At 42.6% G+C, this 26,399-nt stretch overlaps 1 protein-coding gene across 1 annotated transcript; it reads right to left on the reverse strand.

The window, feature by feature from the left end:
- Positions 1–10,868: 10,868 nt before the first annotated feature.
- On the reverse strand, positions 10,869–26,030 carry Hibadh (3-hydroxyisobutyrate dehydrogenase). The gene is made up of 5 exons (XM_028790096.1): positions 26,010–26,030; positions 22,565–22,807; positions 21,220–21,296; positions 13,696–13,852; positions 10,869–11,730 (listed from the first exon to the last, which is right to left on the reverse strand). Exons 1-5 carry the CDS (start codon positions 26,028–26,030, stop codon positions 11,572–11,574), a joined length of 657 nt encoding a protein of 218 aa, XP_028645929.1. The 3' UTR covers positions 10,869–11,571.
- Between the last annotated feature and the right edge of the window lie 369 nt (positions 26,031–26,399).

Raw genomic sequence — 26,399 nt, forward strand, 5'->3', positions numbered from 1 at the left:
AACCGCCCCAACCCACAACAGTTTGGCTTTGGCTAATTTCTATGGCTTGAAGATTTCACTAGCTAGAATGATGAAACCTGGCAACCATCATAACTCAGCAGAGGGCTTCCTGAGAAGCCACTTCCGGCAAGCTGCTTCCCACTGCAGCTAAAGCCTCCCCTTGACCCCCCTGGTGCATACACTGCTATTAAGCTGAAGAGACAGACACACGGATGAGTGCAGGTGCTGACAAACATTTCCCCATTCCAACTGTAGGAACAACTGCATACCCTGCGGGGCCGAGGTAACAGTGAGGTGGGAAATGAAAGACAAAGGGCACACTCCTGCACACAGCGGGACCAACCCTAGGTCTGACCTGAAGAAGTACAAAGTACTTCTAAAGCCAAACTCATGCGCAGTCATCCTCAGGGAGAAATTATAACAAATGCTTCATGTTAATGGTATCTTCTAAGCTAATCTCTCTGGTGGTGGCTTTCTTGGTGTAGTATAACTTGCTATTATTTATTGCCTGTGATAAATTAGGAGTCTTCTCCTCCCCATACTCTTTAGTGCCTCAGGCAGGCTCATCACAGCTTTCCCAACTGTAAATTACTTTAGCAACTACTTGGGATCCAAGCGTAGAGGGTCATCTTTTACTCCCCCTCCCCCCCTCCCCGGTGCTTATGGACATACAACACTTGAGGGGAAAGCAAGCGTCACCACACCCTGGTTAACGGCACGTCATAATAAGAAGTCCCCTCTCTCCCAGAGCATTTATTATGCGCAGACACTAGGCTGTGTGATGCGTACATCTTTCCAAGTGTCCTATGGGTCACATCTGGCCATCACCTCTGCTCTGTGTCTCTGCATTTAGTAGAATGTGGGCTACAGGTCTGTCACATATAGCTTTTATTATGTTGGGATATGTTCCTTCTATTCACAGTTTCTTCAAAGCTATTATCATGGGGGGGGGGGAATGTTGGATTTCATCAATGCTTTTTCCATGTCTATGGAGGTGACTGTGACACCTCTGCCCTTGAGTCCGTTTATACAGCTGACAGAGTCTAGAAATGGGACAGTCTAGGGGGTCGTGATTGGATTCGTTTGCTTGGCCAACGAACTAATTAAAAGGCAGGAGAAACCCAAAGGAAGAAGCTGGTCATCTTGAAGCTTGGATACCTTTATAATCTAGCCTAGGCCCTTCTTCCTGTCCATGTGCCTACCTGGGAGTCTCTCTGATACCTAGCTCAATGGTTCTCAATCTTCCTAATGTTGCGACTTTTTCATACAGTTTCTCATGCTGTGGTGATTCCCAGCCACACAATTCTTTCATTGCTACTTCATAACTGTAATCTTGCTACTGTTATGAATCATAGTGTAAATACATGTGCTTTCCAATGGTGCTTTCACGACAGTGACCCCTGTGAAAGGGCCATTTGATTCCCCCCCAACGGGTCATGACCCACAGGTTGAGAATGGCAGGCCTAGTCTCTTAACCATTCATATATATTAACTTCAGAAAACAAGATGAAACAAAGCCTCTTTGTCCAGTCACTGCGGGAGTCTGTTCTTGATCTGGGCCAGCACGGCAGCGTACCAGGCTGTGACTCTAGGCAGAGTCCACCTGCCAGCAATCAGACACAGTCACACTGACAGCGGGGGAACACTTACCAAATACTCCTTATAACTCAGAGAACATGCTACCAGCCTTGTCCTCTAGGAGGGAATTATCCTGATGGGCCTTTAAGAACAGCAGCCTTATTTCTATCTAAAGGGCTGCTTCCAAACACTGGGGTAAGGCTTCCTTAAAGCTGGCAAACCTCACATTTCCAGGGTTAAGCTGCCTCGTATCAAACAGTTCCCTTTTCATCTGGCTACTTCTCCAGAGTCACTAACCCATGGCCACTTTGGCTCTGGCTCTTTTTCCTCATGAGACAAAAATAAATAAATAAATAGATAGATAGATAGATAAATAAATAAATGGAGGAGAGTGCAAAAAATGACTAATAAAAATTGAAGACGCTATATGCATCAGGCACTATATAAGGTACTTGTGAGACTTCAGTGACAAGACCATTGTCCCTGCCCTATTGGAGCTCGTAATTGCTCAGGTAGTTGGCATGGTACTCTGTCTCCTGACAGCCTGTAGTGAAGACGCAGGTGCTGCCATGTGTTGGAATTCCTGAGAAGGTAGGTTACAGCTTTCTTGGAAGTACTCACCTAGAGGGATCATCCCAGGAAATTGGGGGGTGGGGTAGGGTGGGGTGGGGAATGGTTACCTGTTTAAAAAAAGCAGGAATGGGCCTACAGCAAGAAAGAAGAATATGAGAAAGATGAACAAGAAAAACCCTCTCCATTAAGAAGAGGTGGTATCAGAGAAGGCTTACCATAAGAACTGCAACGCTTCAACCCAGCCCAGGCCCCATCCGTGTTCTCTTGAGGGTCAGAGGATTCTCATGACCCATTTTTCCTGGGCGTGGTACCGATGATTACTGGATCTCAAGTCATTGTTACTATTGACAGAACTGTCTCTACCAGTCTTCACAGACAGGCAACCAATGAGGCCTTCAATTCCTCAAGGGTCTAATGAAGCCCACCTGGAGAAGCAGAAGACACAGCTTCCCTTTGCATCTCGTTCATCTGAGTTACCTGGACGGGGCATGGTGTCCTGTTCCTGCGGCTGTGGAATTGTCCCCAGCATAACACATCCCAGACCTGTGCTATTTTCTCCAGTGTGGAATGTATCCAAGGTGACATTTAACACAGTGAGCTGACTGGATCTCTATTCCAGGAACAAGGAATGGCTGAGACCTTGCCTAAATGCAGCAGGACACAAAACCAAAGGTTATTATTCTAAGTGAATAAGTTAGCAACTTCAGTGATTACAGTACTTAAAAGCAGCCCATATCAGCAGGACAATACACTCCAGGCCAAAGCTACCAGGACGGCACTACACTGCACTGCGGTGTAGTTACTTCCTATAAAGAGTAGCTTGGGTATAGCCACCCTCTGTCTCTGGTGAACTCCTGTATTTGGGATCTGGCCAGTGGTCAGAATAAGCAAAGGTTTTCTTTTGACTTTTTTTTTAATTTCACAACTCAAAGGGAGATTTTTTCTAGTTACCTATGGAAAGATTACCAATTATTCCAAAAACTGAGAATAAAAGTGGTGTGTGTGGTGGTACACACCTGTAATCCCAGCACTTGGAAGGTAGAGGCAGGAAGCTTTTTAAGTTCAAGGCTAGCCTGTGATGAACCAGCCTACTTCCATTTTAGGCTTGAAAGCTGTCTTATAATATTTGACAAACTAGGTTCATTCCTGTTGGTGATTAAACTTCTGTTTCTCAAGGACTGAGATCTGCTCTACCTGTAACCGTAACTACAAATAGTTCTGTGCTGCCTGTTCCAGGAAACAGCAACCATGTCTCTTTTTCAAAAAGTTCTAACCATCTTGCAACCCGATCTTTGTTTCCAAAGTTTGTTATGACAACCTGTTACCACAGCTACCTTTTTATGACCACATTGCAATCAGGCCTTTCTTACAGGAGGTCGTTATGACTAACTTGTTATCCTATGTTCTGCTCCTGTAAGCCCACCTATTTTGCCCACCAAATCTGTCATTTGAAACCCACCTGCCCCTGAGCTCTAAAACCCTTGTCTTCCTCACTCTAATGCTGATCTCTTGACTCCCATATTTAGGGAGAGACAGCTTGTGTACATAAATTTTTAAAAAGCTTGCTTTAATGAATTGCTTGTTGTAACGAATTTGGTCAAGATGATTTGTGTCAGCGGTCTCTCTCCTCAACTCTTCGGGATTAACACCTGGGCTTCACAGCAGACCCTGCCTCAAAAAGAAAGACAAATGAAAGGGTGGTGAGGTTAACAGGATAGTATGTTCTGGAAATACAGGCCTTGCCCCCTCAAGCAAGACACTGCCACTGGACAGAGGCTTCAGGACCTGTGTTTAAATGGGTCAGCTTCTCTCTTCTAACAGCTCACTCTCCCTATGCAGGCCAGGAGGGCACACAGGAGAGAGCAGAGCTTTGTCTGCATAGAGCACCACAGGACCTGTGGCCTCCCGAACACAGCATGACTCCGAGGACAAGCATTTGTGTATAAATATTTGTGCACTGGGTCTGCAGTCCACTCGGCTTTTCCATTGCAGTTCAGATTAATCCCCCTTCCCTTCTCAAACAACGAGAACTGTAGAAAACCCTTGTCTGTAACGAGGTAGCCCCTGTTACCCTCATTTTCCCCTCGCCCTTTAGAGAGCCAGGTGAGTCTTCTGTCATCATTTTGCTACTAGCTGGGGACAGGGGTTTCATTTCATACACATATTCTTTCCCCTGCCACAAGGTAATTATCTAAGATTTCTAACTAAAAAAAAATAAAAATAAATAAGTGGCCTTCTTCCCAATCTGAAACTGGCATTGGTCGTTAAGGTTGGAAAAGTGACTGGGGCTCACTGAATCCTATGCAAATCAGTTCTGATGAGCCCTTAACTAATCTGTTTACAAACCAGACCTGCTAGACAGGCCTCAGTGATTTTCTATCAAAGCGAAGCAGGGCCCTTTAAAGGCATCTGGCTGTCCCTGAATGGGTAGTTTAAACATAGACTCTTTCTTCAAAGTAAGATCAAAGGCTTTATTGCTCCTGAATGAATGCGGTGTTCCACTCACTGCCGGCTTGTTTGCAATTTGTGTTTATTAACAGCACTGTCTCAGGTTTACTTTGTGAATTACTAGTCTCTGAAAACAGTGTGGCAGTTTTATGGACCACAGTATGCATTTGTGGGGATTATGTAGCCTATCACACACAGAATGGCCCATCAGATAGGACATTAGGCAAAGAAGACTCTCTGCAAAGATGGCAATACCTGACCATGCAGAATTCACTTAGAATTTAAAAAATAAATAAATAAATAAATAAATAAATAAATAAATAAAAAGGAAACCATCTGGCACAACAGAGCTATCACAAGAAAAGACCCCCAAACGGAAGGGCTAGGGTACGATAGATGAGGGGTATTAAAGGGACAGTTCAAGATGCAGAAGCTGGTACTTTCAGGCAGAAACCAGTCAGAGGGCCAGAGAAGACACAATTAATTCTATCTCCGGACTACCGGCACTCCACAGGTCTGTCTTTCACGGTCTTTTGGCAACAGTTTTCTTCTATGAACACACTGGCTTCCACCTCCCACCACCCTGGCACTGAGACTATCAGAAGCATGTCCTTCACACACACCCTCCAATTCATCTTAGGAGGATGAAGCTGCCAAGAAAATTGCATCTTTTAAGATTTGTGGCGACACAGGTACACGAGCTTCAGGGTGTCAGTGACCTATATAAGGAAATGGATGAAACTGCTGTGAGCCGACGCAATGCAGGGGACCCAGCCTCTGAAGGGGCACCTTTCAATGTCACTAGACGGAAATGGGAAAGCCAGGGAAGGCCATGATCAGGGATCACACCACCGTTCAGAAACTATCAGTTTTCAACGGTTCCCCTTTTTTTGACAGAGAAGCAAGCATAAATTCATGAGGATAAAGACACATTTATCAGAGCCCATGGACAGAGTTGCCCAATCCAAATTGAACTGGGCTGAAAGCAGCATACCTCACAACGGGAAGAGCAAACCCAAGCCCACCGTAAACCGTCTCTGTTAAGAGTCTTTTCCTGCTTATCACTTTCTAAATGTCCTTGATGGCTCAGTTCTGTCCTTGTGGGTTGGGGAAAAAAGTCAGACTGAGTTTAAATTAAACTCAAGCTTGAAAGAAAGAAAGAAAGAAAGAAAGAAAGAAAGAAAGAAAGAAAGAAAGAGAGAGAGAGAGAGAGAGAGAGAGAGAGAAAGAAAGGAGGGAGGGAGGGAGGGAGGGAAGGAAGAAGGGAGGGAGGAAAGCAAGCAAGCATTTTGCCTCCTACAGACAGGATTTGAAACCATGCTCCTGAAGTAGAAAAGATCAGACATTCAGATCCCAAGTTACAAACAGCAACCATCAACTTGGAGAAGGGATGACTCTTAGAAACCACAGAGGAAAATGGTTGGGTCAGTCATGCCTTCCTCCCATTATTCCATCTTAGTTGCCACTCTCCTGTTTGTCTGCACCATTTTCATGTTTTTATCTAAAATATGGACTTTTCACCTCCGAAACTGGTCAATTCTTGGTAAAAAAATAAAAGCCAGAATCAATGAGTTAGGAGTTAACTTGGCAGAACGTGCTTTCATTAACACAAATAAGCTATTGGGTCTCCCTGGTCTTCTTGGCTCATTAAAGGGACTAAACTAAACCAAGCAAGGAGAATGAATCATGTTTGGCACTTACGGAGAGCAGGCCTCGGGTCAGGGTTAGGGTCATTAGGGGGAGACAGAGACGGGGAGCCGCAAGATGAAAGGTACATTTGCTCATAGCATCTCTGAGATTGGAACTCTAAGAGGGAAATCTCTGGATAGTCAAATAGTCTAAAATTACCCAAGAATGCTTCAAATTCTATCCATCAGTGGGATGCACTGAACTTTGAGAGGCACAAGACAAGTGTGAGAGACCAGTGAGTCTGTATCCCCTGCTCTGATAGTGCAGGGGCGGGGTCTGCAGGCGCCATGGGGATGGGCATTAATCGTTTCAGGGCATAAGGCTATCACTAACAAAGTTAGGAGATGTCTTTCACTCCCCCAAACCCAGACTGTTCATATTTTACAAGGAGGATGAGCAACAATTATGTCCAATTTCATCTGACTAAAGGAGACTAGTGAAAGATTTCTTTTTTAAATTTTCTGATTTGACAATTTTAATTTGAAGTTCTCTGCTCTGAAATACTGTCTCCTACTGAAACAATATTTGTTCTAATCTCCAACAACCCAAATGCTAAAGTCTTTTGGGCATTTATCATTTTTAATAACCGTGGCAAATGCCAAATTTTGTCCTTTTGAAGATAAAATGCTATACTCAAAAAGTCACAGGATTTGCATATGTAGCCAAGGCTGAGAAACAGGCCCTAAAGCTGCCCTTTGGTTTTATGAGTCTGACTGTGAGGAAGGTTTCCTCAGCTTCCCCTCTGCCAGTGTCATTACAGAGTGCAGCTCGGAGCTAAGCTCGCATGTCAGGTCTATTCAGGTGGCTCATTCTAGATGAGCTTCCTTGCTATCTCTGTACCAGGCGTGACAGAGTATCATTAATAAAAATGTATTGATCTGTGAATCTATTCCTGGCTATAAAAAAAGTTCTAATAAATGAGATGGCTATATGAGCAATAAATAATACGTAACAAGAGAAAAAAACTGTCAAGAAAACATGCCCCATGTTTTCTTAAATTCTTAAGAGGGATCAGAGTTTTAGAGCTAAAACAAACCTAGGCAAGCAGTGCAGTAGTTCCCTGGAAAAAGAGAGAAATAGATCCCAATACTACACAGCTCAGCAGGGACCTGGGACCAGACCAGAGGTCTCTGGTCCTCTGGTATAGGTTCTTATATCCAAGGCATTCAAAAGCTCTCCCTGAAGGCTGGCTGCAAAGTGCTTCTGTTCTTGCTATCCTTTCCTATGAACATCTTAAAAGACTCAAATTCCAGTTTGAAGAGGTCTTTTTCCCTTTTAGGTATTCGTGAATTATTAAATGATGAATATAATTACCTAGTAAAAGGTCATCTTCGATCTGTCTGGCTGCCAACAAAAGACAATTCCATGTGCAGCCAGTGCGCTGGACAAGCTAGTTTATGGGTCTGATGCCTTGCATGGAATGTTACAAATCCCTATGTTGTCCTTAAGATCCTTCTTCAATTGAACCGAAAGACGCCTAAAAGCCCTACTCAGGTTGATGACTCCCCACCGGTGGGCTAGCCATTGGAGAATGCTCCCGGGTGCAGCTGAGGCTGGCAGTAACCATGGCTGTTTTCTTGAGCACAGGCAGCATCTGACAGTAGCCCAAGTCAAATTTATAGACACGGTTAAGGCTGCCGGATTCACCTCTCTTTGCAGTGTGGACAGATTCTACATACTTCTGACTGCTTAGAAAGTAAGTCAAGACAACAGCATATGAGGTGAGAACAGCCATGGAGGAGGCCTGTCTGGAGTGTGTTCACTCCCGTCTATGTTGGCTTATATGGTATCACAGTGGTAGGACAGAGTGCCCCCACAAACAACCCTTTAGAGTCCCTTAGTGAGTAATCCATGCTACCCCAGGACACTTACCTTACTGTACACGCAAATCGATGACTACACACCTTTCACGGTAAAAACTTTGTTCAGTTTTTACAAAGATCAAAGTTTACAAAAAACTTGTGAACGCTCTGAATTCTGTGACTCAGGGGACGGGGGAGTTTTGCATAATGAACTATTTATCTTTAATAAAATAAACTTGGCACTAAGCAAAAGTCTTTAAGAAAAATGGTCTGTGCAGTTGGCTTACTTAACATAAACACAACATAGTTTCTACTCATTCATATTCCAACACTCACCTAAGCTCTACGTTGATGCTCAAGGGTGCTCAAAGCTGAGAGGACAGTCTGTTCCTTCAAGGAGCTCCCACCGCAGTATGAAAGGCAACCAAGGAAGCAACCTAACAGTAGCTCCCCTGACACAGAGGTTAACAAGAAGCTATGCTGGGGAAATGATGGCCTGGAAGCTATTTAAAAGTACTGGCATGTGAGCCGGTCAGCCAGGAGGGGAGGGAGGGACACTGGAGAGGCGGAGTGGGGGGGATGGCATGTGTGAAGGCACTAACTACTAACTAAAGTGTGAGAAGCACGGAAGACTTGGGAAACGGCAAGGATTAATGGAGGCAATGAGGGAAGAGGAAACCGGAAGCTAGAAGGAGGAACCTGAGAGCCATACGGAGGAAACCGGAAGTCAGAGAGCACAAGGGACTGGGACACCACAGGAGCTCTGCCGGCAGTATCCCACTTGACCTGCACTAGACTCCCATCTCTCTTGAAACAGTGTGAAGAAGGAACTGAAGAAGAACCATGCCAGCGGCCAAGAAGCAGCTGGGACTCTAGAGGCAGATTAGCCTTTAGTGGCTTCAGGGAAAGAGATTATTGGACTTAAGGGACTTTAGCAGAGGGTGAGAGTGTTCCAAACCAAGACTGTCGCGGTGGCTGGCTAAGCCAGACTTTACTAAAAGGCACTTTTAGAAAAAGTGTGCAAAAGGAGAGCTTTTTGTTTTATGAAAATTCTATAACGGTAAAAGTGGTTTTAAAAAAACCAAGAGCAATTATGAAGACACTGGGGTCTACTAAGAGTCTGTCTGCATCGGGCACCAGGGATTTAGAATCAGCCATAGGATTCACAGGAGTGAGGAGTTCTGAGATCTGGATGGAACAAGGCCCAGAAGAACCAGGTCTGTTAGGAAAGGTGGCCTATCTAGGCTTTGATATGTGACCTGAGACCTTGTGGCCCCGAGAGTAAGGCTCTCTGAATTCTGCATTATGGATGTTTTGGGTACTGTCCTGTATTGCAGGATGCTAACCAGCTTCTTTGGACTCTGTCCACTAAATTCTAGGAGTGAGACAACCAAACGCATCTCCGGATATTACCTTCTGAGGTTTGTCCTGCTTGAGAACCAGTTATCAAACCCACACCCTCATACACACATCACTGTCTTAGTCCTAACTCCCCAGTTCCCTCCTCAATCCTTGACAGCCACTAATCTACTGCAGATCTCTATGGACTTGCTTTTCTGACACTTCATGTTTGTGCCATCACATGGAACGTGGTCCTTTCTTTGCACTTTGCACCTCGCCCACTGTCAAGGCTTGTCGTGCCGTGTGGCATGTTTGAGCACTCTGCTCCTTTTCAGTGGAGCACACAGTCTCATGTGCTAAGACCAGTGTGCTTAATCCGCTCACTTCCACGATTCTTCAGAACATCACTAATGACCTCTAGTGTGCCCAATCCACAGGATTAACTTCCAGCCCCTGTACCACTCACTCCACTGTCAGTAACTTTCTAAACTGTTACCTCAAAACAAATTTCATGAAACTCCCAGGCCTTGCTCACCAATCGAGGGGTTTCCACAGCTCTGCTACTGTGGACACGCTGCCAGGAGCGGCACTGTGAGGCTGGTATGTGCTCACGGATTTCCATCCGGGAGCACTGAGACTAGAACAGGGCTGAGGTGCTGACTCTGAGCAGAAAGAACTTCAGAGGAATTTCTGAGAACTGTTTTGTAAAGCGTTGGTTCCACCCGAACTCCCAACTGCGTGCGGGGACACTCCCAACTGCGTGAGGGGTTTGAGTTTTCATGGTCACCACAAGCTCACCTTCACTCTTGCCACTGTCCTTAATTTTTTTCCTTTCAATTAAGCATTTGTATTTGGTTACACCAGGTATGACAGCTTCCGAGTTGCCCAAGCTCATACTAGATGAAATCCATCCTGGATTAACATTTTATCATGCATGTTAAAAACCATGTTACTAAAATTCCACTCCATGCTCCATGTAAGCCACTGGCAGACTGTCCTCCCAGCTGCTTGAGTCACTTAGCCATGTCTTCTCTCCGATCACCTCTTTCTCCCACTCCAACTATATCTGCAATCTTAGAAATATATCTTGTCTTTCCCATCTTGACACTGAGTAAACTTTCTACTCCAAATTCCCTGCCAGGTCCATCCTGTCTCTTCTACAGCAAACCACTGGAGGGTTGTGAAATGAGAAATGTGCTCACCACTGAGGCAAGTTACAGTTGATGGTGAATCCTACCTACCACCTAACATTCAGGCGCACAGCCACCGAGTCTTCAGAAGAGCAAGCTGCCGGCCTGATGATGGCTGGCTCTAAGCTCTGCGCCCTTTGACCTCCCCTCCTTTGTTCTTTTCACCTTTCCCCCATTAGCTTGTAAAAAAAAAAAAAAACCCAAACAAACAAACTTAAAGAGAGACAAAACAAAAAGCTCCAAAAAATGTTATCAGGATAGAAATTTATTTAAATCCAAAATAATATGACTATAGTTAGAATAATGTAATAATTATCTAAAGGAAATATCATTGGCTCTGAAACAGTCTTAAAGGTGTCAATTTTCTGGAGTCAAAAATATGTAGTAAGAATATACAGGAAGCAAAAATACAGAAGCAAGCTGGCTGAGTGTGGAAGCTGTAACAGGCGGGTACACTAAGATACTGTAACAATCCAAACAGGAAGACAAGTGTCAACAGGCTGTCTTACCCCTCAGCCCCTGGACAGTTAGTCAGTAACCCAGAATGAAGGAATAATAGCACGTGGTTAACAGGACAAATTTCCCTGTAATTTGTCTTTGTAACCGGTTTCTTTCCTTTTTACCATGGATTCCATCTTGTTGACACATTTGGTTTTCTTTGCAAAGTGGAGTAAATAAAATATCCTGATCAGAATGCTCAATTCTGTTGAAGGTGCTCAAGGTTTTAAAAAGGTCAACTGGGCTAGTTAGTGGAAACCACTGGGTGTGTTTGCTAAACAGATGGAAGCAGCAGCATTTAAAGTGGATACAAATTCCCAGGGATTGCTGTAATGTAGACAATCAAAAGCAGACAGACGACCTTTGATTAAACCCGTTACTTCTAGAGTGAGCTAGAAGGAAGCTCAGGACAGAGTTTGGTTCCTAACAGTGTCCATGTCCACAGGGCACAGTCAGAAGGGCTCCTCCTCCCGTAGATACTGGAACACAGATGAGAAGTCTTTCTTTGAGTAGCCTTTTGAACACATCATCCTGTATATCTGATGGGCTACGCTTCCTAGGAGAATTGGGGTCTTGGTGCTGGTAGCAGAGTCTTGAGCCAATCCCAGATCCTAAGTTAAAGGCAGAAGGAAGCACACTGAGAATTGTGGAAGACTCATTTTGGAACTGGTCTAGGCTAAAGGGAGAAGAGGGTAGAGGAAGAAAAATAGAATCTGGAAAAAAAAGATTTTTACATACATGTGTGTGTGTATGTTTTCTGTCCTTTGATGCTGAATATCAAACCAAGTACTTTGTACAACAGTAGGCAAGCACACTCCACTAAGCCACACGCTCACTGCATGCCTGTGCAAGCATGTTCCTGCTGAGCTGCAGGCTCATACTGAGCCGCATGCCCAACCCCTATAGCAAGCACTTTTACCTTCACACAGCTGGAACAGTGCTATAAACAGAATTCTTGATTTCTCAATGTCCGCACTCCTGTTTCTCCAGGAGACATGTTTATTTTATTTTGTTTTTAGATAGAATTACTGTGCAGGAAAAATTACATAAAGATGTTTTTCAAGCCAGGTGTGGTGGCACATGCCTTTAATCCCAGCATTTGAGACACAGAGGCAGAAGGATGTCTGAGTTCAAGGCCAGCTGGGACAGCCAGGCCTATACAGAGAAACCCTGCCACAAAACCAAAAACAAAAAATTAAAAAACAAAAAAAAAATCTCATAAAAATCAATCAACCAAACAAAAGAGAAATGTTTTTCAAATCTGTGGAAATCTGTATGACTGGTATAGAAACATAGAGATAGTCCCAAATAGTACTCTACACAATATACACCGTGATAAATATGACAGCTGCAGCCTGCAGAGACTCAGTCTACTGAAGAGAGACACTCAGGAGGGGCTAGTATAATCTGGGAGCAACAATGCCAGGATGGGAGACCAGGAGGCATGGTCCATGGTGCTGGGTAAAGCCTTCCGGTCAAAAAGATGACTGAGCACAGAGCAGAAAGATGATATGTTAGGCAAAAGCACTGGGGTTGGGGGATAGCAGCAAGGAAGAGTAATCCTGATGGAGGGAAGCGTGAGTGGAGAGGCAGGGGGAAGGGAGGAAGGACAGCGAACTCAGCATGGCGACAGCAGAGAGGAGCAGGGAAGGGAAGGGAAGCCAAGGCCACATTATCAAGGCCTTGTTAGACAGGCTGCAGAGATAGACATTAACCTACAAGTACCTGTGAGCTGTTAGGGAAGGGACCAGGAGAAGTGACACACTGTAGCCTACTCTCATTACCATGTGGAAGCCACTGGGAGCCAACAGGAGGATCAGCTGGGCAAGTCTTGTGGCGTAGGGAAAGGAGGCCCTGGCTGCCATGGGAGTGGAGGAGGAAAAGGAGGCATCTGAAGGAATTCAAGAGAGACTTGGGAAGTAGAGGGGACAAATGTCACGGGGAACGCAGCATCTGGGTAAATGTGTCACTACATCTGTAATGGAGCTTGGTGGCGAGCTCTAGGAGACGGAAAGACCTGCCGGCCTACGTGTGTTCTACAGTCGAGATGGCAAACGACATGAGGGCAGTGAGCTGCCTTTTAAATGACTAATTTACACACAAAGCCCTTTGCACACTTAAGCAGGCAGACATATTTAAACCCAGGTATACTTAACACAAAGAGCATTAACAACTTGGAAATCCCACTGCTCCCATTCTAAGAAGTTGGTAAGTTAATGTAAGTTTATGATGAAGAGAAACATTTTATTAGCTTATTCTATAAATAAACCCAAACCTCAGAGGAAAAACTCAGCATATCCTTACCCAAAAATAAAATGACCAAGGTAAAGATTTTTTTTTTTAAATCAAAGACAAATTTACACTAATTTTTTAGTGGAAAACTGATGCACTGTTGTAAAAATTTTGTCTTATAGGAGCAAGCTCTGTCGGAAGTGTGTGTGTGTGTGTGTGTAAGAGAGAGAGAGAAAGAGAGAGAGAGAGAGAGAGAGAGAGAGAGAGAGAGAGGAGAGAGGGGAAAGATTAGACTATTCCACATTTCTTCTCTCCCTCGCAGCTAATCTCTGCATTTACCATACCTTAGCCATGAGTGTTGTTCCAAATCCACCTTGGTAGTTATTAGATGAGGGGACTCCAGCCATAACCCCAGGGACAGGGTTGTAAGTGTCGCTGGACCAGCATCGTCCTGAGCTCATATTCAGGATTTTAGCCAATAGTTTTGGGTCAAGGCCTGACCTGTCAAAGGTCAAAGAAAAATATTAAATGTCAGAATGTACAGGTCAAGTGTGACTCATTAACATGTGAGGGGATTCCACCTCTTTGCTCCTTCACTATAAATCTAAAATCCACAGAGAACTGGGAAGCAGAAGAGTCACTACAAGTCTAAGACCAGCTTGGGATAGAGAGGTGTCAGACCAACCTGGGCTACAGAGTAGGTGCCTACCTTAAAAATCTAAAAGGCCTGGAGTGGAGGTACCCGCCTTTGATGTCAGCTCTTTGGAGGCAGGCAGACCTCTGAGTTGAAGGCCAGTGTGGTCTACACAGTAAGTGCCAGGACAGCCAGGACTACAAAGAGATAAGTTCTCTCAACCTCGCCACACCCTCCCCAAAAACCAACACACCAAAACAAGAACCAAAAAACCCCAACAACCCACAAACAAACAAACAAACAAATCCATAAAATCAAAGCCAAGTGAAGAATCCAATTTTCAATTCTGTAGTACTAAGAGCTGCTGACTAACACGGGCGTCCCTGAGAAGACCTGCACTGTCCACTTTAGAGGAGAAAACATACAGCCTCATCGCAGTGCACATGGCTTCTCACAGTCAAGGGTTCCGTTGTTTCTCAGATATTACTGCTTTGTCACTTATGAACTTTAAATCAACCTGATAATCTAAATTCTACTCTCACATACAAATGATCTATTTCAGAAAGAAATACGACAACTCCGAAAAGTCGCGGGAGTCTGGTGGAAGCACTTGAATGTATGGTTTTTCCTTTAGTTTTTATGAGAGTAAATGCAAGAGATGAACGGTGAGCTGTAAAATCTGCTTAGGAGAAGTTATCATTACAAAGGACAGTATTTCCTGCGCAGCCTTCCTTATTTATTAAGCCTTCATTAGATAATCTTGCTTATGAAGCAAGTCTGCCCAGAGTGGTGACATATGCTATCTATTCAGAGACATGCGCTGTAGTTCTGGGTCACCTGCTGATAAGGTTACTGATCCTGATAAAACAAAGCTTGCCCGAGCGGAAACATCATTTGTTCTCTCCCGGGGCTGACGGCATAAACGGCTGCTCAAGGCAAGCCTAGGAACAGAGCAGAGCACTCATCAGCATGAGCCTGAGGATCTTAACACAGTTTGGGAAGCCCAGTTTTATTAACTATCACTGAATCACATTTCAAATAAAATCTTATACTCAGCAATTTATTGGTTTCTTTTATGCAAAGGGCTATTATAAAACAACTGTCATAAAAGGTTCCTACTTTGTCTTAAGATCAATCTCTTCTAGGAAAAAGATTAGAAGAAACACTTAAATAAATGTTAAACAAACCACACCCCAGCATTTATTACTGTATAGTCTACTTGCTGCAAAACCTGAACACCCAAACACCAAAGTGTTTTTCCTATGCTAAAGGAGGGAATAAAGGCGACAGCCAAGATGTGCATGGAACCAGTGTAATACAATGGATGCAGCCAGGCTTCTGAGGCGGTAGTAATAAATGGCACACAACGTGCTATACAGCTGAGTTTGTACGGTGGCTCATGTTATGAGGATGGCTCTTTTATTAAACAGCCTATCAAACATATAGATTCCATCTAAACCGGCTCTCACACATCCTGTCCAGTAATAGACAGAAGCCCAACTATTTGGGTCTTTTCAAAATATCTGAGTTTGGCAGAGTACGTAGTGTATGCCTAATCTTAGCAAGTAGGAGGCAGAAGCAGGAAGCTTAGGAGTTCTAGGCCAGCTTGGGCTACATAGTTCTAGGCCAATCTCAGCTATATTAGGCAGATACTTTTAAAAAGCCAAAGGGGAAGAAAAAGATCCAAGTTTGCTGTGTGTATAGTTGCAACAAACACTTTGTTTTTCAGTGTAAATAAAAGCAAGCTATCAGTACAACAGTGAGACACATGACTTGGGAAAAGAGAGAGATACTGTCCTTAAACATGCATCCATAAAGAACACATTTTCAAAGGCATCAAACAATTTAGGAGCGTCCTACCATCTTAGATTCAAGGATTTCATCACATTTAAAGCAGCAGCCTTATTCCTCTCTTAAGAACCTTCCAGGTTCTGATGGCTAGTGCTTCTCACGAATCTTGACTGCAAAGGAGCCTCACACTTGTAGCATTCGCCTGAATGGTGAGTTAAGCCTATTTCCCTAACTTTCTAACACCGTCTGCTCTCCCTGAGGAGAACTACCCAGAAAAGACCCTGGCACTGACGCACAGAGGCCTGCTTCGCTGAACATGTCACTGACTAGAGGCATCTGAAGGGCACATGAACACAGATAAAGTCAGGTGGTAGCTGTTTCTCTGCTCACTTTCCAAACCAAAATGCTCCCTGCCGTGCAGATTCCCTTCAGGAGCCTGCTGCTCCCTCCCTGCCCCCCTCTGCAGCAAAGTGTATCATTAAAAAGAGCAAGTGAGGAGTGTTTTGCATTTCCTCCTTCTGAGGCTTCTTCGGCTGGCACATACAGAACTGACAGTTAGAATTAGACAGGATATTAAAATCAGTTACTGAAGTCCTCTGCCTTCCTCTGTGCCCAAGGCTTGTAATGGTCTGAAACCAGCTAGAATACACAGTAATTGTCATTCAGAGAGTCTACCCTAGAACGTCATGCTTCACTGGAGAAGACTGAGTTTCCATTTGAAATCAACAAATTAATCCAAGACAGGTATCTGAAAGGGCAAGTTTAATAGGAAGCAGCTACTGGGCTCTCAACCATGATAAAATGTTATTGCTGCTTCCCTGTAAATTGGCTGGGAACATATGATACTTCTGCATAAGAGCCCCATTGCTGCTCAGGAGATATACAGCTCAAGCCATCAAAAGGATGACAGTCTGTCAGTCCCCATAATAACTTGCCACTGGACGTGGTTCGAGAGTGTGTGCATGCATGCTCGGGGCTTTACAATTGCTGAGATGTTCTCTGATACAAACAGAATGAATTCATTGCTCTGACTGCATATATAATGCAACTCAAATAAACGTCACTATGTCAAATCCACTCACCTCTAAAACACAAGAACATTAAATGAACTTTTGGGAGAAGTGAAAAATGGTGCATCACAAATTGTTAAAAAAAAATGAAAAGCACAAAAACCCTTTGCCTTCACCATAACCAAAATTTTAGGGGACAGAAGTTTGTTCACTCTCTACTTTTTACGTATCTGCACAGGTGTCTGGTAAGAACAACTAGGTGTTGGTATAACAGACCTGGAAAGAAAACATCTAAAACTATGTCCATTTTTATCAGTCACTCATGCTTGCTGAGACAGTGTCAGTTCCAGGCAGGAACCAATGAGACAACAAAGAAGCTGAGCACGGGCAGGTAAGGGGAGATCCACACCCAGGGACCACACTAGCACAGTAGAGGTGCCACACCCTAGCCTCTTCCCCACCCCCTGCCCCCTCTCCTCTTCCTTCATCTATGTTCTTAAGAGTTGGCCATGCATAAAACAGGCAGTAACTGACACACACACACACACAGACACAGACAGACACACACACACACAGACACACACACACACACACACACACACACACACACACATGCATGGTCAGCTAGTGAGATAGGTTATTAGGTAAAACTATCCAAGTAAAGTCAATCCAAATCCTCACCACATAACCACAGCCTCAGATATTATTATGTACTATATGCCAGGAACTACTTTTAAAAAGCAGCAAGAATGAACTCAACCATCACAACAACCTCGTGGAGGCTGATACTATTATCACTTTATAAATGAGAGGGGTAGATAGCCGAGCACAGCGGGATGCAAGTCAGACAGATCTCACCAGCCTGAGACTCACTGTGTAACTGTGGGTGTGACATGGCAGTCAGCAAATGTGTGGCATTTTATCAATTAAGAAAGCCTATCATCATTTTGATTATCAACATCCTGTAATTGTTCTGTTGTCTAAGATATAAAACTTAGAGTTCTGCCAGGGGTTGGTAGTGCACACTCTTGATCTTAGTGCTGGGGAGGCAGAGGCAAGCGAGCTCTGAGTCAGCCTGGTCTTTGAGAAACCCTGTTCTGAAAGACAAACAAACAAACAAACAAACAAACGAATGAGCTTTAACTTCTAGGTCCATTAACCAGGAAGAGGCAACGGTGAACTCTCCGAGAACACTCTTCGTCAAGTCTTTCAACTGTCGGACAGAAGCAGCAGTGTTGGCAGTCACCTTTGGTGTAAGACAACATGGCAGCTCAGGAGGGGCCTGGGCTCCACTGACCATGTGACCCACTTGTTATATCACCAGCGTTTCTTAAGAATCAACTCCCAATGGAGTGAAATTAAAAATGAAACAAAACACATACTGACAATGTTGTTTGTATGTGATCACGGACACACATCCTCGCTCATGCAAGCAGGTGCTTTCAAGGCTATAAAACTACTTCAGAGTCCTAACTAGGAATCCAATTAGAAAGGAAAAAGATCTAATAAAAAGAAATCTCGAAGTATATTATGTACCAATATTTTTTGCACTTTTTTTTACAACATTTTAAAAATTTCACTAACATCCATAAAGGCTCACTGTAAAAGAGAAAGGGTCAATACAAATTTTAAACTATTTTATCCTTCTATTAAAGAGAAACCATATTCTAGAAACAAAAAAAATTGCTTATGAGAATGAAATTAATCAGAAATGATCACTTCACTGGAACAGGCGACTCAATTTGTAAATGTTGACATTAATCCTCTAGAAAATTCCACTTGTGGGCGACCAGAATATAAATGCTTCTGAACCACTTCATGCTGGACTGCTCGGTGGGAATTTACTATGTGGGAATTTATGCTTGCTGATGCCAATTTTCTCTTTCACCTTGCAAAGCTCGATAAATCGTGGGCACTCTCTCCATTCTATTAGAGAACAATCCTGTCATTTTAAACCATGTCTGTAAACCATGACGGAAGGACAGCAGCAAACACACACAGGTTTCAGAGCATCAAGACTCCTGTGAGGCTATGTGGGAAACCGCGAGTGATGAGAACAGCTTCGTTCCACGTGAGACATTAAAAGGTGTATATCATCCTAACAGCCAAGGGAAACAAGCAAGCTCTGCCTGGCTTTCAAACTTTATAATGCACGTTTTATTTATACTTGTAGTTTTCTCTTCTCTCCATATACTGCATCATATATATATTATACATATTATATGTATATGTGTGTGTGTGTGTACTTAGAGTTTTAGAAAAACTAAAAATTTAAAATTTTCATATTTTTCAGAGCCTAGAGTGCTAGGTTCTATTATACTATGGAAACACAGAAAAACTTTCTATTTTCAATACTGTTTTTTCCATACTGGATCATGGCCAAAATAAGATAAACTATTTACTGCTATCAATGTCCTCATGTGGATTTTATGCCACTTTTAATATTCTTCTGAGAACCAATGACTTTTAGCTCATTACACACTTTGTTCAGTTGATATTCCTATTGTCCTTTATTAGCTGGCATCTGGTAAATTTCTACAAGCACTCATGTGCACATGTGTGTACACGCGCCATGGCAAGTGTGTGATCAGAGGACATCTTGTGGGAATCAGTGCTAGCCACCATCTGGATCCCAGGGATCAGACTTAGGTTTTCAGGCCTGGCAGCACATGCTTCTACTCTTTCCTGTTAAGCCATCTTCCTAGCCTCAAAGCCTCATTTTATCTATTTGTCTGAAACTCACTGTATAGACCAGGTTGGCCTCAAACACATAGAGAAGTCTGCCTACCTCTGCCTCCCAAGGTCTGGGATTAAAGGTGTGTACATCTAACCACATCTAACCCAAAGCTTTGTTTTAGAAGAGGAAATAATTATTGCATCAGAGGTTTGACAGGAAAATTCTTCAAGAACTATCGGAAGACACATGATTGTGCCTACATAGGACTGTGCCAGTGCTGGGTTGGGTGAGGAGTAAAGAACAAATTAGTGAGGACGGGGCATGCCATAAATCTAGGTGTGAAACTACATTCATACAGGCTCTTACTTTCATAGTCTAGTCCCTTATTCCAGAGAAATAAGAATAAAAACATACAGATTAATTTAGATGAATATCAATTCTGTTGTAAGCAACAATTAACTTTATACGCAACGTGAGTTTTGTTTTCCTCTTTCGTGAAGCTGGTCTAGAGAACGATGTGAAAATACATAAGGTTTTCATTATGACAACTACCCATAGTCTGAAACTGACTGCAGCACAAATATGAGGTCTGAAGGGCTCCCATGCACAACAGTTTTACTAAGGCTTTGTACAGACACGCCTCACCATCCTATAGACATTTGGTTCTAAAATGTAAATGGTATGGGATATTGATAAACCAATTAGCACTGATGCAAAGCAAATTCCTCTTTTATCTCAATTACAACACGACAACTTAATAGGTCAGGATAGTTTAACATCTGAGACGGGCAAGTCAATAAAACAACAGCATCTTGATATGGTAATTAAGAGGAAATGTGAATCCATTACCATGTTTTAAAAAATATCTCAAGCGCTTTGGCTCTTTTTATTGCTTTTATCAAAGGCTGTGGTCCAAGCCACTCTTCTACTTTGTGCTGTATCTGATAAGCAGCCAGGGATATGAAAAAAAAAAAAGCTATGAATAAAGCAACTTGCACACACTGAGCAGTTCTCTAAAATAAGAAATATGTATTTATTATATACATGAAATGTAGAACATTAAAAATACTAATTAGGTGATTAATCATATGTACATTACCAATCCAAAGGATTAAAGGCTAAAATTAAGGCATTAACCTTAAGCATTTTAGAGAATGATCACTGAAAAGAAAAACAGAATTTTGGACTCACTTTGAGTAAACAATGAATGAACATTGTATTTTTAAAAGATATATCCTAATCTAGAATAGCCAAGCAAGTTAAAACAAAAGTTATATACATGGAATGGAAGCCTGGTTGTTCTGACAACAGACAACCAAGAACCTTGCTAGTACAGATTCTGAGAAATACGTTTAAAACAGGCACTAGTTACATGGTAACATAGCACTTGAATCCATAACACATTTGAAGCATGTTTCATTCAAATCTGTCCTAACATTGCCAAAATATGTTTGAATTTTAGAGTTTTTCCATTTCAGTATAATAGAAGATATGGGGCTTCCATATAAAAAGCATAATATAACTTCAGTGCACAGTGTAATACATTTTATGGCTGTGACAAAGAGTGTTGATATTCTCTAGGGTCCTATTGCTTGTCCAATAAGCAAAGTCTATCAAAATTCAGTAATGAAGCACTTTCAAGATGCTCCTGAACCAACTCATTTACTCTCATGAACATCACCCTTTTAACATAAAAAAATCAAATAGGGAAGACAATGAAAATTGTTAGTCTATGAAAACGCTCTCTTCAACAAACCTGATTCCGAGGTTCATAGCTTCAGCGGTTCCAATCATACTTATAGCCAACAGCAAGTTGTTGCAGATCTTTGCAGACTGAAAACAGAGAGCATTAGTAAAGATCTTTATTTTCAAGTTACAACTTCGAAAAAAGTTTTCTTTACCTGATTCTACAGGGTTCTCTCTTAAACCAACCAACCAACCAGCCAACCAACCAACGTGCCAACCAACATTCAGCTGTGGATTCTCTTCAGGAGGTAAGGGAATGTGGTTCGGTATATTTCCCTCTGAGCCTAACACACTGTCCTCCGCAGAACCTAGAGTCTCTTCCACTTGGTAACAAATGACATGACTACTGTGGCTGTGGATGAACGATCCATATAGCACTGCTCACTAAGGAATGGATTTACATTCTAATTTGGATGTGGGAACGATATGCTGTATGAAAGGGAACAGATGAGCAAATGAGCAATCAACAGTAAAGTATGTGGTAGAGCAGACAGTAGGGTTCAGAGAGAATGGAGTGAGTGCGAGCCTGTGTTAGGAGTAGGGCAGGAAGAACCGAGTCAATCTCAGAGTTCAGTACTAGTCATCTCATCACTAAAACCAGGGAGGCACTGAGGAAGGGGAACCAGAAATCATCTCTCGGAAGGTTAGGACACAATGTAAATAGGCAAGAAAAAAGATGGACATCAGGATAAACGGTAACTGTGTAAGAGGGTTAGATACAGGGAAGCATGGACCGAGCCTGGGGCATGAGAGCATTACTCGTCTGTGCTCCAGGGAATGTGAGCAAAATTTGATAGTGAAGACTGTCAGGCGGGGGAGAAAAGTTCAAATTGGACACAGTAGAAAACAGGAATCTACTGGCCTTCTGATCAGCAAACTAGGTATAAGATAACAGAAGATTAGACCCAGGTAACCTGTGGAATGATTGAGACAACCAACAGTGGGACTGCTGAAGTAAAACTCATGCAACTTTGAGAATGGTAAATTCAGCCTAATAAAGACACCTAATATGAAAGTCTCCAGCCTAGTAACTGGGCAAAAGCATTACCAGGAAGAATGGAATGTGCGCATGCATTAGGCACTTAGTTCTATTTAGAGTTCAGTACTGAAAGCCATCTCATAGTTTTAAAGGAAATGATTTGTTATTCAAAAAGATTAAAGTGCACCGGTTACTTCTTTTCACTGTGTTGATATTTGCCCAGACCTAAGAACAATGATGAGGAAACAACTTATCCCAGTGTAAGGTAGAATCCAAGCACAGGCTCCTCAGCAAGAAGCAAGTGCTGAGGAGCAGGCACGGGGTCAGAAGACAGGACATTTTACATGGACTCGTGTTATCTGTATGGTGACATTACCTGCCCAGTCCCAACAGCTCCACAGTACACCACATTGGAGCCCATGCACCCCAGCAACTCTTGGGCAGCAGCGAATTCATCTTCAACTCCTCCCACCATAAATGTAAGGTTTCCAGACCGAGCAGCTCCTACACCTGGGTCATTTGGGGAAAAGAGATTGAAGCAAAACTGCTCAAGTAATATATCAAAATTAAGGACAAACCTAAAAGCCAAACTTAAATCCCTTGCCTCAAAAATGTATTTCTGCCAGGCATGTGTATGATTCTACAAATCTCCGTAGGAATGTTCCAGTAACCAAGTTTCATGGAGGTTAATCATAAACCCCAAGCCATCCATACACACTTAGTTTCCTGGGGCCCCAGCTAGCAGCACAGCATGCCGAGGAGCCTGCTCTCACGACAGCGTTTGAGGAACGTGGCTCACAAGCTCCTTCTGCACACGTCACCTCCTGACAAGATCTAGAGACTGACTCTTGGGCCACAAGCAGGCATCCGAGTAGCAAGGCTCTTTTCGAAGGGAGACGTGGTTGCTTATCTAGATTACTCTCACATACATTTTCCAGTACCTCTCATCAGTGAAACAACTTCTTAATTTAGGTTTGTCTTTCTTCATAGAGGGAGAAGGGCCACAACTTTTTAACTAAGTATGAAATACAGTTTAAAAGTTAATTTGTTTAATATTGAGATGTCTTTGTTCATAATTTTTAAGTTAGATTTTATTGTTCAAAAAAAGTAAGTGTATGGATAAGCTACATCAGCGCAGCTTCTGTGTTTTTGATTATTTTGTGGCTTGCTTACAACTAGAAACAGAAAACCGAAGCTGTACCACGATTAGACCCGGCCATTAGAACAGACAGCGACGAGTGAGGACCAGCTTTTCAGTTTAACTTACTTCATGAAATACAGTTTTTAAACATTAAAATTAAATTGTCAATACTTTGCTATTGGCAAATCAAGTACTTTCTCTTTCCTGGTTCATATTACTTCTACCCATCACTAAGAGCGAAAGTCAGTGTGATGTAAGCCAAACAATCTCACAATCCTTACATGAGGAAGCCTCCGATGCTCACAGGAAGTTGAATTACCTCATTTCATAACAGTAATAGATACACTTTGGAAAGGATTATGTACAAAAACCTAATTATTTTAACATTTTGATAACGACATTTGAGTGACTGTCATTTTGCTAGTTTCTAATTTACTTCACCAAGATGGAGAACCATTTATGTTTCAGAATGATTTTGCTCAATTCATTACCCGTTCTTATTCAAACCACATAACCACCCTGTCTCCTAATCCTGTTGATCTGACCTGCAGAAATTAAGTAGACAATTTAAGTCAAAGCTTACAAACAAATCGAGCGCTATCCATCATGGGTTCAGTAGCTCTGTACCTACATTACAGACGGCTAAATAGCTTCAGAGAGTCATTTATTGAAGGAAAATTAATGCTGACAATGGTTCTCAGCTGGTTAATCTTTTGACAGGTGCACTTTCTCACTTGTTCAAACACATATTTCAAAAAGAAGAAATAAGTTACTTAAGCAAGAAAAGCTCACAAGGAAGAATAATTTATCCTTGAGTCCAAGTCCTTGGCAGTTTCTCTGTCTGTCTGTCTGTCTGTCTGTCTCTCTCTGTCTCTCTTTCTGTCTCTCTCTGTCTCTGTCTCTCTCTCTCTGTCTCTCTCTGTCTCTGTCTCTCTCTCTGTCTCTCTCTCTCTCTCTGGCAGTGTTTTTATTTCTAACCTTATCACAACCTATGCTCCAATGTGGTGTCTGATTAAACTGAAGAATGCTGAAAGCTTTGGCAATTCTTGGGACCAAATCCTATCACCCCACACACTCCTTTAACACCATCAAGCCTACTTCCAGTGTGGGGCAGAACTAACACCTACCTAAGCAAGCCTAAAGGAAACGTCACCCCTATGCGTAGATAGACAGGACATCTGGAAAGTTGGGACTCCAAAACTTCAAAAGGCTTCTCCAGTCTTCTGAAGATACTAACAGGTCTTCATGGTCATTGTTACTAAGAACTAAGTGTATGGCCTTGACGGGTCACTTGAGTTCAAGTCCACTGTCTAAAATAGGTCGATGCAGAACTAATACAGGCTCAGGGAGCTAGCGTTAGGGAAATATTTGCACATTGACTTTTTGGATTTTGCTTTCTGAGATAGAGTTTCTCTGTGTGGCCATGGCTGTCTTGGAAATCTATAGAACAGGATGGTCTTGAATTCAGAGATTCACCCGCTTCTGCCTCCAGAGTGCTGGGCTCAAAGACATGCACAACCACTGCCTAGAGGTTGACCATTCCTAATTCAACAGTCTAAAATCAAATGTTTCTTTTAAATCCAACCCTTTTTGGGCACCAACATGAAACCACAGCAGAAAATCGAGCATCTATCCTTAAGTAATAGGATGCAGCCAAAATGCAAGCACACTAAAAATTCTATGTAAAGTAATCTTTATTTAGGCTACGCATGGGGTGGGGGACAGAAATGAGTCTTAAATGTGGGTTTCAATCTCAAGGTATTTCCATATGTGTGCATGTGTGTGTGTGTGTTCAAATATTCCAACATCTAAAGTCCTAAATCTGAAACACTGACCCTTACCACTTCACATCTTAAACCTGTATTTTAGTTTATAGCTTAATAATAGTATATATAAAACCAATGATATTGTTTTAGTTCTATTATAGCATTTACCATATATTATTAAAATCTTTGATTTTCTTTATCTGATTTTTCCTACAGGGTCAGCATGGGGTCTTGCTTATGTCAGTATTCCTATTATGTTGTATATTACATGATATATTCAACAGACGACTGTTTGGAAAATAAATCAATAATCATGGTTCAGAGAATAAAGGCTCTGGAGATGTAATAACTGGTTTTGAGAGTAATACTTGCTGGCTGTGTGATTATTAAGAAGTAGCTCCAAGACAGTGTATAAAATGGAAAAGGCATTAGTACTTCTTATACAGTAGCTGTAACTACCACTTAAACAGAAGGTCTTTATAATTTGAGTGTGTGATGCAGGAATTTTCCCTCTCTGGTTATCTAAGTCATTGTCTCTTTAGGTTAGTTTTAGCCTTGCTTGCTGACTATGAGCTGCTGTGGGCTGACCCCATAAACAAGAGAAGCAGGCTGGCCCAAGTTAAGAAGTTCTATAGAAGTACATGTTTGATCAGTGTTAAGAGCACAACACTGTAAGCTGGGTGTGTTGGCATATGCCTGCCATGTCACTTGAGAGGCTAAGGTAGCCAAATCATGAATTCGGACCAATTTAAGCAACAAAATGTGACCCTGTCTCAAAAAAAGTAAGAGTGGAGAGAGGGGAAAAAAAAATCACCATGAAGACCTCTTTGAAAATCAGTGACAGTCGAGTGTATCTTATAGGAAGAGATGGACAATCCCTATTTGCTTATCTCTCAACACAGGCTACTGAGTACCTGATAAGCATCGAGCGCCATAGTTAGCTGCAGGGTGAAGGCTTAACCACATGAATCCTTGCTTCTAAGAAGTTACGTACCTGTGACCAGGCCACTTTTTACTACAACTCTGGTCTGTGCACTTGATCTCCCTTCTGCCCTGGTCTCCAACATCTATTTTTGACACAACAGCCAGAAGAACTCTCCTAGAATATAAATCTAGCCCATGGTCTTTCTCTACTCTCAGCTATCCCAAAGCTTCCCATCATGCTCAGCATAAGATCCAAAGTCCTACAAAACCCTAAGGGGCCCTCTTTTAATAAAGCCACGGCTTCCTCTCCTGTCTTCTTCATACCCATCTTTCTGTCACTCCCCCTGCACAGGCACTCTTGCCTCTGGCTGTCCGTGAGA

Source organism: Grammomys surdaster, unplaced genomic scaffold, assembly GCF_004785775.1.
Source record: "Grammomys surdaster isolate TR1022 unplaced genomic scaffold, NIH_TR_1.0 125861, whole genome shotgun sequence".
NCBI lineage: Eukaryota > Metazoa > Chordata > Mammalia > Rodentia > Muridae > Grammomys > Grammomys surdaster.

Coding starts and splice junctions, on each gene's coding strand:
- Hibadh (XM_028790096.1), bottom strand. CDS start 26,030: ATGGCGCTCGATGCTTATCAG. Junction 13,853..21,219: donor GCTATGAACCTCGGAATCAG/GTTTGTTGAAGA, acceptor GACCTTTGACAG/GTCAGGCCTTGACCCAAAAC. Junction 11,731..13,695: donor GAACAACACTCATGGCTAAG/GTATGGTAAATG, acceptor CCTTTAACTTAG/GATCTGGGATTGGCTCAAGA.